General features: G+C 37.7%; 3 protein-coding genes and 1 long non-coding RNA gene across 5 annotated transcripts; 2 read left to right on the top strand and 2 right to left on the bottom strand.

Annotated features, from left to right (window-relative positions):
- Positions 1-57: 57 nt before the first annotated feature.
- On the bottom strand, positions 58-8,106 carry LOC107273158 (tetratricopeptide repeat protein 29). The gene is made up of 13 exons (XM_025090449.1): positions 7,785-8,106; positions 7,322-7,545; positions 7,067-7,258; positions 6,691-6,918; positions 6,455-6,630; positions 6,262-6,387; positions 6,065-6,176; positions 5,819-6,001; positions 5,629-5,762; positions 787-885; positions 592-682; positions 409-528; positions 58-345 (listed from the first exon to the last, which is right to left on the bottom strand). The coding sequence occupies exons 1-13, from the start codon at positions 7,901-7,903 to the stop codon at positions 140-142; spliced, it is 2,010 nt and encodes a 669-aa protein (XP_024946217.1). The 5' UTR covers positions 7,904-8,106; the 3' UTR covers positions 58-139.
- Positions 1,305-5,614, top strand: LOC107273160 (glutamic acid-rich protein). 2 transcript variants are annotated; one of them, XM_015751062.2, is made up of 4 exons: positions 1,305-1,513; positions 1,853-2,104; positions 2,191-2,343; positions 2,433-5,522. In XM_015751062.2, exons 1-4 carry the CDS (start codon positions 1,400-1,402, stop codon positions 5,169-5,171), a joined length of 3,258 nt encoding a protein of 1,085 aa, XP_015606548.1. In that variant the 5' UTR covers positions 1,305-1,399; the 3' UTR covers positions 5,172-5,522. The 2 variants fall into 2 exon arrangements, with proteins under 2 accessions (XP_015606548.1, XP_024946218.1); XM_025090450.1 differs by lacking the exon at positions 1,305-1,513 and adding an exon at positions 1,588-1,760 and having other exon boundaries at positions 2,433-5,614.
- Positions 8,107-8,162: 56 nt separating the features above from the next.
- LOC107273161 (cytochrome P450 4g15) lies at positions 8,163-11,925 on the bottom strand (the record flags this gene model as incomplete). Its single annotated transcript, XM_015751063.2, is given in 8 exon segments — positions 8,163-8,562; positions 8,631-8,868; positions 8,933-9,130; positions 9,203-9,443; positions 9,524-9,776; positions 10,267-10,464; positions 10,568-10,828; positions 10,890-11,925. Coding segments are annotated over 7 exon segments (1,722 nt in total). The 3' UTR covers positions 8,163-8,200.
- LOC107273163 lies at positions 10,867-12,989 on the top strand. Its single transcript, XR_003061482.1, has 2 exons — positions 10,867-11,094; positions 12,330-12,989. It is a non-coding gene; the product is annotated as an uncharacterized LOC107273163 (long non-coding RNA).
- Positions 12,990-14,395: the final 1,406 nt, after the last annotated feature.

Raw genomic sequence — 14,395 nt, 5'->3', positions numbered from 1 at the left:
GTGATTTTGGGGGGGGGGGAGAGTTTTGACACAGAATTAAATGAAACTGAGGCATGATTAAATATGAATTATAAAATTTATTTTACAAGTTTTTTATACACTATATATTTATATTAAAAATGAGTGCATGGCTATATGTCTATGATGGATGAAAGAAAATCACATCGTCAGCTATTATAGCTGTAAGCTTTTTGGTTTTACCAGCTTCATCTGGCACTTCTCCATAGCTCAATCTTCCATTAATTAATACACGCTGACCTTTTTTCATGAAATTATATACAGTATCCCTTAAGTTGGGTCTGAAGACACAGACCCTATGCCAATCAGTTTGCTGCTTGAACTCTCCTGTAAAGATAAGTAATCATATAATTCTCCAATGGATTCAGCAACTTTATTTAGTATACTTACCATTGTCATATTTGTAATTGAAGTGGGTCGCTAGAGAAAAAACAATAACAGGCCGTTCTTCAGTACCGCGTTTCTGTGGGTCTGATCCTACCCGGCCTAAGAGAGTCACTTGATTCAAAGCTGAAATGAAGTATTTATACATGTTATTAAACAAAAAAATCTAAACCAATTCATAACACTCACTTTTTTCTATTCCATTAGTTTCATATGTTTCGTTCGTGAAGTAACGCGGTAATAATAATCGACTGATTTGCTTAGTAGTATCCACGATAACCTACAAAAGTAAAGTATTTTTCCACTATAATAATATAAGACGTACTGATTGTCATAAATTCATATTTTTTTCAATCAATTATAGCATACAAAATCTACACATACCTTCTGCTGAAATATCTTCATTGTACTAACAGCACTAAACAGAGATCTTAAATTCGAAAGTATTACAAACTGCTGATAGCCGGGAAAAATTCCTAATTGCTAACAATGCTCTTAAATTCTAACCTTATTCTTTTCACGCATCGAATAATGAATACAAAAATAATTTAGAGAAGAAAACGTAACACAGGAATTGTAGAATCGCTATCTGGTATAGGGCTGCTATTTTGGCTAAAGGCACTAGATGGCGATACTGTTTTTAGTTTTTGTTTCACAGAACACTAATAAATATCCAAAATAATATAATCTTATTAGTGCATTTTGAAGCTGAGTTGTTAAACTACTTAATAAAAATAATGGACAATATTTGTACCGTAAATTATTTTAACATTTTGATGTAATTCGTCCTATAGGGGAAATTCTACTTCATTAAAACATGACTTGACCTTCGATAATAATGTTGCCGCCAATTTAGTATCATTCTTTAATGGTTTATCTCCCATGCGGCTTGTAAAGTGTTGGTGTCGAAGTGTTTTTCCGGAACGTCCTGTAAACGTTAAATTGTGTTCGGTACTTGCGCAATTGGGTATAATCTAGGATAGCTTGACGCGGTAGTATGTCAGACGTTCATTGTCGTCTTTGCGCGAGTGATGAAGGCGTTTTCCTCGATATTTTCGCGGAAGGCAACAAGACTTATTCTCATAAATTGGAGAAGTGCCTCTCCTTGAAGGTAAGCGTCTTATTATTTTTTTTTTCAGTGTAACAATTTACAGTGAACACATTTGAATGTAGTAACGATCGAAGCTTAAAGCCGCGTCGAAGCATGCCTATGGGCATGACTAAAGGCATTACTACGTTCTTTTTTTTGTTGGAATAGAAACTCGTAATTGTAAACAATATTAAACGGAAGGGTTATGATTGAATCCAATATATTCACAATAAAGTAATTGAGGAAGTAGAATTATCAACAACAGGAAGTCCGTCTTGTCTTAAATGCAGCAGCCATGATAGCCTTTATGTTGTTTGTGTTTCCATAATATTTTTTTTTCTTTTTGCTTCTTCATTTTAGGTTGAGAAAAGTGACGCCTTTTCCACAAACCTATGCCACAAGTGCGCCTTTGAGTTGAATCAGTGTAACAAATTTGTGCAAAAGTATAAACAGGCTCGTCATACCTTAGCATGGTCCAAACCTACCCAACAAAAGAATCGTTGCAGTCTCTGTGCACAGACAAGCAAGACTGCACAGTTATTTCAACTTGCGAATGATGAACAGTCTGTTGATAAATCTGCAAAGAAGATCTATGAATGCTTCGAGCAAGATGTAAGTCATTTAAAGGATTTGTTTTGAAGTCGCATGTTTTTTTTAGAAAACTGGTGTATTGATTGATTGATACTTTTGTTTTACAGCCTCCAAAGATACATGTATGCAATCTGTTGATATGTCTGCAATGTCGGTACAATTTGGATATACTCTCCGACTTGAAGGCTTTATCTCTAAAATCAGTTGAGAAACTGAAGCGAATATCTGCAAATAAACTGAGTCTCTCGGCTTTATCGAAGGTATATCGGTTTGGCAAACTATAAAACTGTTGTTGCTCACTAATAAACTTTGTGATATGCTTATAACAGCTTTTCCGTTTTTGTTACAGACATCAACATTTGTGGTAAGTCGGAAAACTACGTCTATTATCCGTGACAAAATTGACGTAATTGAGATATCAGATACCGAAGCTGATTCGAGCAGCATGAAACCTAAAACACGTCGTACGCAGTCTAAACGGGCGACGAATGGTAATATTATTAAAACGAGAGCAAAGAAACCAAATCGAATGTGTGGACAGTGTCATAATACAATCAAAAGTGGCGTTGACATGTACAGATTTCACAGCACAGGTGTGACTGTATGTAAATTTTGCTGGAGCACGATGGATCCTTCCAAGACATCACCAAATAAAAAAAGAGCACAGGGTTCCCTGGAAAAGAAGAAGACAAAATTATGCTCAGTGTTCTTAACAGATGTAATGGGTGATGCATCCTTGAGAGATAACAGGGGTTACAAAATAGAAAAAGACGAAGAGGGTAATACTACATTTATTTTAATGGACGATAGCTCAGAAGAAGACAATTCAACTGTAAAAATAAAGAAAGAAGTAAAAGAATCTGTGCCCAGGCAGCTTAAAATGCGAGGCAGAAAAAGCAGAAGTGACATAGATGATTCATCAGTCAAATCTAAACCTATTAAGAAATTAAAGTCCGATGGTGAATCAAGTAAACAAACCTTTAATCCAAGAGTGAGAAGGTCTCTAAGACAGAAAACAATAAAAATTGAAGAAGTAGATGATATTGATTCCGACACGATTGTATCGAAAAAAAGAAATGCTCGTAAAGTACAGACACAACCCGAAAAGAAAAAGAAACCCACTAAAAGAACCTCGTTTTCGGATGATGACTTACAAATAATAGGCTCAAGAGTTACTCGAACATCTTTACGGGCACGAAAATCTGACGTTAGTCAATCAGAGTTATCGGCATCGATAAGTGGATCTTCTTCCGGTGAATGCGGTTCTCCGCGCCGTAAAAGGAAAAAAGCAGTTGATGTAATACCCATGACGGAATTGTTTGAGAAAAATGTAGCTGACGTAGTGAAGCTAAACACTCGTTCCAGTTCAATATCAAGCAAGGAATCATCGCCATCAGATTTCAAGAGTCTTGAAAAGTCGTTAAAATTGTCCACCAGCTCAAAGAAGAGTTCACAGAAGAAGAATAAATTCATGAAGAAGACCATTGAAAAATTGAAGAAGGACAAGGAAGAGTATGTCTGCACTATTTGCAACGTTGGCTACAAAAACAAACTCATTGGAATGACTCATGAACTGTCACATTTGAAACAGCCAGAAGTTACATTATGCAGAATACGACCGACAAGTAACTCTGACAAGATGAAGGTAACTGCAACCACAGAATCAACCAAAAGCAATGTGAACAATGATGTTAGTTTGGAGGAACAATCTCACGACATCAGTAGTACATCGGATGCTCTTCGTGAAAAAGTTAATCGAGAAACTGCTCAAAGTGGGTCTGATGTCATTTCATTAAAACAGAAGGAAGATTCAAGCAAGTATAAAAGAGTAGATGGTGAAGGTGTGGCTGAATCTAAAGATCAGGTTTCAACAGAGGAAAAATCAGCAGAAGTCGAACTTCCCAAAGAGAAAGAAGTAACTTCCGAACAAGAAAAGGAACTTGAAAAGTCCAAAGACGAGACGACGCAAAAAAATGGGAAGAAGAGAAAGTTATGTTCTGTGGTAGATAGTATAAATAATGCAGATGAAAAAGTAGAAGAAAATAATAAAGAAGCTCTAAAGTCCATTGAAGAAGAGTGCAAAACAGGAAAGGCAGAGTCTGTAGATGTTGAACAAGAAAAAGAGATATCGGAGGATGCTTTAAAGTTATCTGTTGAGGCAAAAGAATCGAGCCTAGATCCTGAACCAATCAGTCAAGCAGAAGTTATTGCAGATGTGAACGAGAGTAGGCATGAAGTGAAGAAAAACTTATCAGAATCGTTGAAAACGACAACAAAGGTGACTCCAACTGAAAATGTTAAATCAACTACGTCAAATGACATTAGTGTAGTAGAAGATGTTGTGGAAGCAGATATTCAGACGGAAGTATGTCCAACGATAAAAGAACTGTCTTCCAAAGATGCTCCGAAAGAGGCAGTAGAAGCTGATGAAAAGGAAAATGTTGAGAAAGGCATCGAAGAGAAAGAAAAAGTCTCAGAAACAGCACCAACACTTAGTAATTTGAATGATTCAATTACAAAGGTTCCTGAATCAAAGGAGTTAACAGACGATAAGCCTGAAAAAAATACAGAAGAAGATAAACACGTAGAAGAAGAAGATGATGATGAAGAAATCATAACAAGTATTTACGTAGCAGATGATGAATCCCCACAGTTAGAAGAAGATGAAAAAGAAGATCAACAGAAAGAAGAAAATAACAAAGAAGCTAGTGAAGACATTCACGAAGCGAAATCTAAAGAAAATGGAAATATTGTATTATTAGATACCAGTGTAAAGGAAGATAGCAATACGAACGAGGACACCAATAAAGAGTCGGTAAAATTAGAAGAAGTGTTAACAAAAATGTTTGAAGAAGAAACGCCAGTAACGAGAAATCAAGATAATACGCAGACTTCGAAACTAATTGACCAACGTGAAGAGGGCGTACCAGAAACTTTGGAAAATATATCAAAAGAGATTTGTAAAGAGTCCCATGAAAATGAAAAGGACGGATCAAAAAACTCATCAATACGTTCCTCAGACCTTGATTTTCTAAAGGGAGAGTGTTTGGAGAAGAAGAAGAAGATTCAAGAAGAATATATTGCCTAGAACACATCAAATCCATCGAAATGAAACTCTCATGGAAATATGAACGAAAAGTAAATCAGTGCTCTAAAAGTGGCTCGTTTAACTAATTATATTCTTGATGTGATTGGTATATTGAGACTGTTGTACATGCGACATTACGAAAAAGAAAAGCGCGTTTCTTTGTGCAACATCTTTTTTTGTTCTTTTTTTCTCTGAAGTTTTTCCAATTCATTTTAAAACTCTTATAATTTCTTAATATTAACCTGAAACCGTGTTCTTCTTTGTATGCATACAATACTAGTTTTTATCAAAACAGGAAATATCGATGATAAAAAAAATACAGTGTGCGATTTTCTGGTTTTATTGTAAATACATACATTTCAATTATTCAAATATACCCTACAAATTTTGGTAACATATATGAAAATTTGAATGTACTAACGAAATAGAAATGATTAGAAATACATGCAATATATTAATATTCTAAGATTAACGATTCATCCTTGTTATCAGGAACATCTTCGTGGTATGTAAGCGAGGTTGATGTATCGGATTCTTTATTAGTGATGTCCTCCGATTTATCACTGATAACATTCTCTTCTCTTTGAGATCCTAAATCCACAAAAAATTTAACTAAATATTTGTAGGTTGTCTCAGTAAACCTTTACCATGCTTATCATCCGCATTTTCCTCTTCGTGAAGGTCCTGCCCGGAATTCGATTCTGGGCTTTGTTGGATTGTCCAAAAGGGCGTTCTACTATTTTTCCACTGACAAATACTCAATATCGCAGTTACATCTTTCCGTCCGCAGAGACAGATCAATTCATTATATCGATCGATAGTCTCGTGGCCTAATAAATTCGTAGTAGACAGGTTAACGTTAATACATATTATAAATAGATTAGAAATGTGACCTTTTGAGATCCCAGCTATGCATCGAGCCCTATCAGCCTCGTCCATAAGGCCGAAACTGTTGTAGAGTGTAAAAGCGTACTCCAAATGAGTTGTAGCCAAATTCGGATGACCCTTTAATGCAGAAATATTAATTCCTTAGAAGAATAATTAATCTCAGTCCATGAAAACACGGTGAATTATATTCTGAGAAACAAACTCGATTTAATAAATATTCCCCAGTATAATAATGTGCCTGTGCAAGCTTATGAGACAGTTCATATTTAGAAGCGCACTCTCTCAGCATTCTAAGATGTTTTGTCGTGTTGAAATCGTCATCCAATTCCTAATTAAATGCCAGACAGGAATTTACTATAAATTTAAATGATTAGCAAATAACGGGCTTAACGGACTTTGTAGACTAGGGCCAGTTCCATATGAGCATCGCAAAGACCTTCAGGATCAGGTATTCTCGTAGTTATCGCAAGGAACTTTGATAAACTTTGTAAAGCCTGCGCCATTCTTTTCGCCAATCGTTGAGTCTTGCCGAGTTCATAAAGAGCATTAGCGATATATCCATCGTGTCCAGCTGCATTGAACAATGAGGTCAGTTATCTTTAGAATAATTCATTAAAAATTAATTACTAACAATCAATGGCTCTTTTCAATGCGCTCTGACAAGTTTCCGCAGCTAATTCTGGATCCTCCTTGCGGTGTTGCTTCGCTAAATTCAAGAGAACTGTGTACAAGAGTGTAGAGCATTCACGGAATAGGTTTTCTTGTTTGAAACCTAAGATCTTCGACGTGTTCCAAGTTTTGCCTTTTGAACTCTCGCATGCACTATTCAGATAGTCCAGGGCATCTTGTGAATTCTCTTCTAAGATATCGTATTAGAAAACACACGTTGATATTTTTTACAAATAATTATTCAATAAAAGTAGTCCGCTCGCGGTAACGGAAAAACTTTCACACACGTAGAGGTTAATAAAAATATATTTATATTGCAATTATTTATCAAGTCTTACTTTCGTTAACCAAAAAACGTCCATAGAGATAACGTATCACGGTAACAGTCTGATTTTCAAATTCCTCAATATTCTCAGCAACTAGCAGTGAGCTCTGAAACAGCTGTTCAGCTACCCACCACCATTCTGAAGTTCTCGATTGGAAGTACAACGCAGTTTCTAAGAGGGCTGCTGCACTCGTTATTGGCTGTCCTACAAGGTAAACATTAGGAATGTTAATTCCTAAGGAAACAAGTAAGATTACATGTCCAGTACCATTTGTTCGAGCTTCTACAGACTTTACTAAGCCTGTTCTCAGACGATCAATTAATTCTTTTTGATGTTTGAGTCTGGGTCTTTTCCAAATTATTGTACCACGACCAGCCTTCTCTCTTGCTTCTTCGTCCAGACGGAAAAGCTCTTGTAAATAATCTGCTACGTCTCTTAAATCTTTTTCTTGTAGTTCTAGGACCACTGCGTCGTAATGCTCTTTGCGGTGTCTGTTAAAATTGACGTCAGAGATGATATCGATAGCTTGCATCTAATTGCATAACTAGCCTAACCTCATCTAACGATGTAAGTACTTTGATAATCTTAAAAGAGTAAACAAGAGTATCGCAAATATCTTTTAACCAACATTTGATATCACTATGTTACAGAGAGAGAGAGAGAGAGAGAGAGTGGGATCTGGAGGAGAAAGGTACGAAATTGTCTCAAAGTCACAGCATCTCATCATTACCTTCTAACTTGGACCGGTGTCAACGTTGGCAGCAAAGATTTAAAATGTTCTTTCACAGCAGTAATTTCGCGGCGATTACTACTGGTCAATGTTTTTATTCTCTTTTCTTTGACATCCATACTTTAAAGTCCCTTTGGATATCTTTGTCAAGATTCTTATTTATTGTAATTTAATGTTGGAGTCTATTACTGTCAGCTGATGTAAAAAAAAAGAAGAGGATCGATTAATCAAAGGATTAATCCATTGTTGCGATTTCGCAGCGTGTCAGCTGCATAATTTATTGCTCAAGATAAATATAAAGGTAAAGCATAGGCGGTCAGACTACGGCGTATTATACGATCATATGGATCGAATTGGATCAATTTACAAGATGTACAAGATCGGGGAGAGCAAAACGAAGCTATTGATAAACTCGCTCAGGCCTTGATACCTGGTTTCCTTGGTTCCAGCCTGATCTTGAAACCCTCTGCTCTCTTCAGGATGATATCAGCCTGTAGCCTGAAGTCAGACTCCTTGATGTCAGATCTGATACGGAAGTTCCTCAGGATGGTCGAGAGGACAATCTTCAGCTTGAGCATGGCGTATTTACGGCCGACGCAAGATCTTGGTCCAGCAGAGAATGGTACAAATGCATAATAATGGCGGTTTGCAGTCTTCTCGGGAAGGAAGTTGTCCGGATCGAAATTATCCGGGTTAGGATAAATATTGGGCTGTCGGTGCATCTTGAAGGTCGTGATGACTACGGTTGCTCCAGCGGGTACGGTGTAGTCTCCGGATGCTGTGAGAGAAGAGATCCGAGGTGATGGATACTTTTGATACGATTATCAGTTGTTACAAGATAATTACCTAGCTTGAGATCTGTCTTCAATTCACGAGCAATTATTGGTACAGGTGGATACATGCGAAGAGTCTCCATGAGGCAACGTTCAAGATACTTCATCTCCAGGGTGTCCTGGAAAGTGGCGGGTCTGTCACTGTCGCCGAAGATCTCATCCAACTCCTGGATGACTCTCTCTTGGATGTCAGGGTGAGTTCCCATCATTGAAAGGAAGAAGCTGGATCCAGCAGCCGTAGTATCGTGTCCCTGGAACAGATATTATTTTTTTTATTTTTATTTTTATTACTGATAAAACGTTTTACTATCATACCTCGAACATGATGGTGTCGACCTGTTCCTTAACTTCCTCGTCGGTGAGGACTACTCCGTTTTGACCAGCTTCGATCAGGAGATCCAGGAAAGCAAGCCTCTTCTTCTCACCGACATCATTGTCATCGACGTCCAAGTCATCCTTGAGACCAGCAGACTGACCGAATGACAGTCCTTCGACTACAGTTGTACTGGAGTTCTACGACAACGATACAGATTTCTTTATTCTGTTCCAATTTTAATTTCCATGTGGACTTCAAAAGCAGCACACCTTGGACTCCTTGCCCTTCGCAGCAGCCTTCATTTCTGATTGGATAGTAGCCACAGCAGGATTGATCACACTGCGCTTGCCAGTCTTGTACTCTTCCTTCTTACGCTTGATGACTCTCTTGGTGAGCCCGTGGATGATTTCAAGAAGCTGAATTTGATCCTTACCGTATTTGGTCAGGTTGAACAGCCAGTCAGGTCGGAGCCAGACTTTGGTGTGACGCAAGTGAAGAATGTCGCACATCCTGGAGGAAGAGGAAACGATCAGGAAAGTTATTCGTCGACATTGGTCCAGCTGACCTCATAGTGCAATGATCAAACTAACTTCATGACGGCCATGGCATATTCGAATCCACTTCGTTCCTGGGTGGTCTTAGAGACACCCATTGCAGTTTCCAAGAGGATCTCAACAGTCAGTTCAGACATGTAATCGTGGCAATCAAACTCCTTGCCTTGTTCCCGACGCATCTTCTCAACGACGGCACGAGAGTTGGCATTGAAGAGGTCGATGAAGCTCTTCAGGACGTTCAAGTGGAAAGTGGGCGCAATCAGTTTACGGTGAGCACGCCATTTTGGTCCTGAAAGAAGCCGTGGGTTTCCTTTGGATATCATCGCTATACACCTACTGCAAATGTGTGACGCACAGCTAAATGAAAACAGAAGTTATTGTGCCTGATACGCGAGAGAAAGTCATGCAGTCTCGGTGCAGTCTCCTTCCTGCCTCGGTGCCCCTCGCCATCGACTTGCTGCATGAATTTCACTCTTGGCTCTCGGTGCTATTCGTTACATTGCATGATTTCTCATTGACTCCGTAAGAACACCATGTCTTTATGACTGTGCGAATTCTTTTCAGATACCAGGAAGGAAAAGGAGGAGCGCGTGTGCGTGTACCAGTCTGAGAAAGCAAAACAAGACAACACGCGATCCGATCCTGATTGGTTTCCCGTACACCTCTGCTGCAGTAACGAGTTTGCAATCCCGGAAGAAGTTTCTCGCCGTTACTTTCCAGAGGAAATCGTACTCGCAATACATAATCACCATAGCTATAACAGCGGAAGGAAAACATACCCGTGGAGATGAGGAGACCATTTCCAAGCCAAGGCTTGAAGAATCTGTACTCGTCGGATTTGTCGATGTAAACGTGACTCGAGAGGATGATCTCCACGTCACGTGGGTCCATCAGGAAGATGACAAGCTTAGGTCCAATCCATATCTTGATCACTTGATCGAATTCGAAGGACTTTTGGTAAATGTTCTTGAAGATTGCTGTGAGAAAAGCGTAAGAGGGTCAGTCGTTTGTTTCGTCAGAGGTTAATTCAATAATCCAGGATCTTTCTGAAATCCTACTTCCGCTTTCTTCAGGACTTACTGTCAGAACTTCCAATGAAATCCAGAGCATTTCCAATCACGGGGTATCCTTGAGGGCCCGGAATCTTCTCAGCGAGTTCCAGGAGATGACGACGCGAGATCCTGAAGTAGACGTAGTACAGTACCAGGGCTGGGATGAGGAGAGCAAAGAAAACTGTGGATGCCGAAAGGCCAGCTGCAGCCACTGCAGCCACCGATCCCGGTACCACTTCAGGAGCAGCAGCACTACTCATTTTCACAGTACCAATTCTCTTTCTGAAACCTATTCGCAACTTTACGAACTTTTCCTTATGACAATCGATAATCCGCAGCCAGACACCCACCTTAATTTATGACTCAGTTTAATGAGTTTCAGTCGATGAACCACCACCGGACTGTCTGGACTTCCTGAGCTCCTCTGGCTCTTATATCGGCGACACAGCCGTACCTGCAAGCTACTCCCTTCCATTTCACCTTGGTTCACGAGGTTCACGCAAATAATTCATAGATGTATTGGCGTTCTATTAGAATCGCTAATAGATGATATCAGTACGCTATTAGACACTTAATCAAGTACATACGTCGATGGAAACTTGGTGACTGCTTCCGAAAATTGACAGTCATCTACAAGCGTCAATCTTTGCATTTCCTTTATTTTATGCAATATCGATCACCTAACGAACAGCTCTTTTCATAAAGACTCTTGATGACCTGGTCATTTTGAAATTACCTATTACATTTTCGTTAATGTTAACGGGGTGCAGTATATTCGTAATGCGAGTATGCCTGCCACGTGAATTTCCAAGTGACTTGACACTCTTAAGCAGAAAACAATGACAGAATTTACATAGTCTGGGATCCGATTTTACATGATTTGATGGAAATAAAAAAAATGGTGTAAATGAAGTAGCCATAAGTATTGTCATAAAGAATTCTTAAATAGATTTTATGGTATAGCAGGGTTATGGAACAGAGTGATTTTATAACGTTATAAAATAAGGTTTTTAATGATTGAGGCCGTAGATCGATTATAGATTTTTTGAATGATCTGGATAAGGACTCAAGAAATGGAACGACGTTTTTTCTTTAGTAGTCACTTTATGTTATATTGTAAAATTTTCTTTCTGGTAAAATCAATCTGTAGTTTGAACTTCGCTCATTATCATATCTCACGTACGTTTCGTGGGAACACTGATAACTGCTTATAATCGGCGGATATCCAGGTCGTCATATGATGACCTGATGATCTGGCCGATGTACATAAACACATGCTCTTACACTTTAAAGCCAGACTGTAACTAAAATTATATTGTTTCTTTCCTTTAGCATTCGTATCACGTCAATGCAATCGTCGTTGACAAATTATAGTACAAAAATTCAGTTTCTTTGAGTGGAACCCAACTTTATGAAATAAGTAGATCTTTATCAATTAAAAGCATCAAAATTATTCAATCAAAATCGGCTCCATTGGAACGATATAAAATCTTTGTTTCACGGCGGAAAAGCATGATAAGGCTTAATACTGAATCTGTAACCTTAAAAAAAAATGTTAGAATTAACTTTTTTCAATGATATTTATAATATGGGACCATGAATCTCATGATTTAAGCTAAGACAAAAATCAATAGAGTATGAAAGAAAATTATTTCATATGAAAGCATTTGTAAACTTTCGGACTGGGTCGCGGTCAAATATTATTCAGTTATTTTTTTAATTCCAATTCCTCAATTCATATTACATATTATAAATGAATGATAATTTAGTTGCAATTTTTGTCGTTGAAGGGGCAGCACCTCCTGGGCACGTGCGAGGAACCCATCATTAGCGATTCCGCAACAGTTCAATGGAAGAATTCGTTGGAGTAGGACTTAACGACAGCCAATAAGCGCAGTGTCAGTAAAAGATTCCAGCAAAAGGGTCGCACGAAACGCGAAGGCGCCAAATGTACTAGGCTTATATTATATCGTAGACACGACTGAATAGGTTTATACACTCAGGACACAGATCATATTAAATGATTAGGTGAAAGTAATATCTAAAGGCCATTAGTTTAAATTATTAATATTATTAAATTAATCTCTTCGAAGATATTTAGGGCCGAAAACATCCGGGCTGTGGCGGAATTTTTTCACGAACCTAGTAGTTCGATATATATAATAATAATTGTTACAAATAATTATCGTCACCTCCAGACTACATAGTACCTATCGAGACTTAGCCTTCTAAATCTGCAAAGAGATTAATTTAATAGTTTGAATTATTAATATAATTTAAAATAATAGTCTATAGAAAACATTTTCACCTAATCAATTAATAAAATTAGGGCCGATAATACACTCCTCATAAACAGAACATATTTTCTCTACACAGGATATGTGGCACCATCTCTTTGACAAACCGTGAACCCACGATAGAGAAATCAATAAAAGACTGGTACAATTAAATTTGTATTTACTTATAAAAAGTTATTTTTATCCAAAACATTATGTATGTGAATGCTTGAGGATAATTTCATAATGCATACAAATTGCTGAGACTTGTAAAATTTGCCATTCGGTATGGATGACTGCATTCGCCATAGTGTTCCCGAAGGACGAGGGGGGATGTATAAGGAGCTGCACATGGTCGGTAGCTCCCATTCTTTCGAGAGCCGGCCCCGCAATACTGGTGTCTTGGATTTCTCCAACCTATCCAATTTTTCTTTTTGATCCTTTTCTTTTTTTCTATCTTTCTTCCTTTTATCAATATTCACTTTCCTCTTTTACATCTTTACTCTTCCCTTTATTATCAGCTTCTCAATTCATGAATTTCTTTATCCTTTTCTTTTTATTCTTATTTACTTTCTTCATATACTCATTATATATACATTTCTTCATTTACATCTTCCTTTCTCCTCCTCTATTTGTATTTGTTTAATCGTTATTCTTTCTTTGGTCCTGTTGAGCATATTTAGTCGAGAAGTCATATAACGATAGTCACCCTGTTAGAGTAGCTACACGCATATAGGCCTTGGTGACACCGTCGGGAAGTTAGCGGCAAAAGGTAAAAATCTATATGTTTTTAATGTATAAAAATTGCTTCTTAAATGCTCCTTATGTTTTCCTAATTGTTCCGCTGCTTTTATACAATGATTAAAAAATATTAATTAGGACAGAAAAATATATTTTTCATTGCTATTCCAAATAATCAAACAGATTCTCATATGATTTTCTTAATGACTTAATTCCTCTCAATTTGCTCCATTTTGCTCAGCAATTTGTTTTTAATTTCATTAAAACATCTTTAAATAGCAAGTAAAATTTGATTTTCTCTTGGATATTAACAGTTAGAAGTCAGAAATCCTGGCCAAGAATATTTAGAAGTACGAAAATTGCCCAAAAATGTGTTCGCGCAACTTCGTCGCGCAGGACTCGCGGAGTGGGGGGGGAGTGGGGGGACCAGCTCAGGCAGTGCCCAGACTCGGAGCATTCATTCTTCCTCGAGCCGGTCTCCTATACTGGTCTCTTGGAAGCACCCCTCTTATCTTTTACCAACCTTCTTCTTTTTCTATATTTATTTCTTTATCCTTCATTCTTTACTTTCTCACTTATCTCTTTCCTCGTTTCTTCTCTACTTTTAAAACTCTATTCCTTACTTTTCTACTTTTTGACTTCTTTATTTCTATCTTCATTTCTGATTTCTCGTTTGACTCTGTTCCCTCTCACTTTCCATTGTGCTTGTCTTACTTTTCTTATATTTATTTCTACTTTACTTCCTTATTTCTTTATATTTCATTCATTAGTTTCTGATTTATCTCTTTCATTATTTCTTCTCTACTTTTATACCCCCCATTCGTTACTTTTCTATTTTT

The sequence above is a fragment of the Cephus cinctus genome, unplaced genomic scaffold (assembly GCF_000341935.2).
Source record: "Cephus cinctus unplaced genomic scaffold, Ccin1 Ccin1_scaffold1465, whole genome shotgun sequence".
Classification (NCBI taxonomy): Eukaryota; Metazoa; Arthropoda; class Insecta; order Hymenoptera; family Cephidae; genus Cephus; species Cephus cinctus.
Note: the sequence above shows the minus strand (reverse complement) of the source record. Positions and strands in the feature narration are given on the sequence as shown.

What these genes read in the sequence shown, in the direction of transcription:
- LOC107273160 (XM_015751062.2), top strand. Translation starts at nt 1,400, where the DNA reads ATGTCAGACGTTCATTGTCGTCTTTGCGCGAGTGATGAAGGCGTTTTC. An exon ending in AGAAGTGCCTCTCCTTGAAG is followed by an intron (nt 1,514 to 1,852) that starts GTAAGCGTCTTA and finishes TCTTCATTTTAG; the next exon opens with GTTGAGAAAAGTGACGCCTT. An exon ending in ATGAATGCTTCGAGCAAGAT is followed by an intron (nt 2,105 to 2,190) that starts GTAAGTCATTTA and finishes TTTGTTTTACAG; the next exon opens with CCTCCAAAGATACATGTATG.
- LOC107273158 (XM_025090449.1), bottom strand. Translation starts at nt 7,903, where the DNA reads ATGGATGTCAAAGAAAAGAGAATAAAAACATTGACCAGTAGTAATCGC. An exon ending in ACGTTTTTTGGTTAACGAAA is followed by an intron (nt 6,919 to 7,066) that starts GTAAGACTTGAT and finishes ACGATATCTTAG; the next exon opens with AAGAGAATTCACAAGATGCC. An exon ending in AACTAATGGAATAGAAAAAA is followed by an intron (nt 529 to 591) that starts GTGAGTGTTATG and finishes ACTTCATTTCAG; the next exon opens with CTTTGAATCAAGTGACTCTC.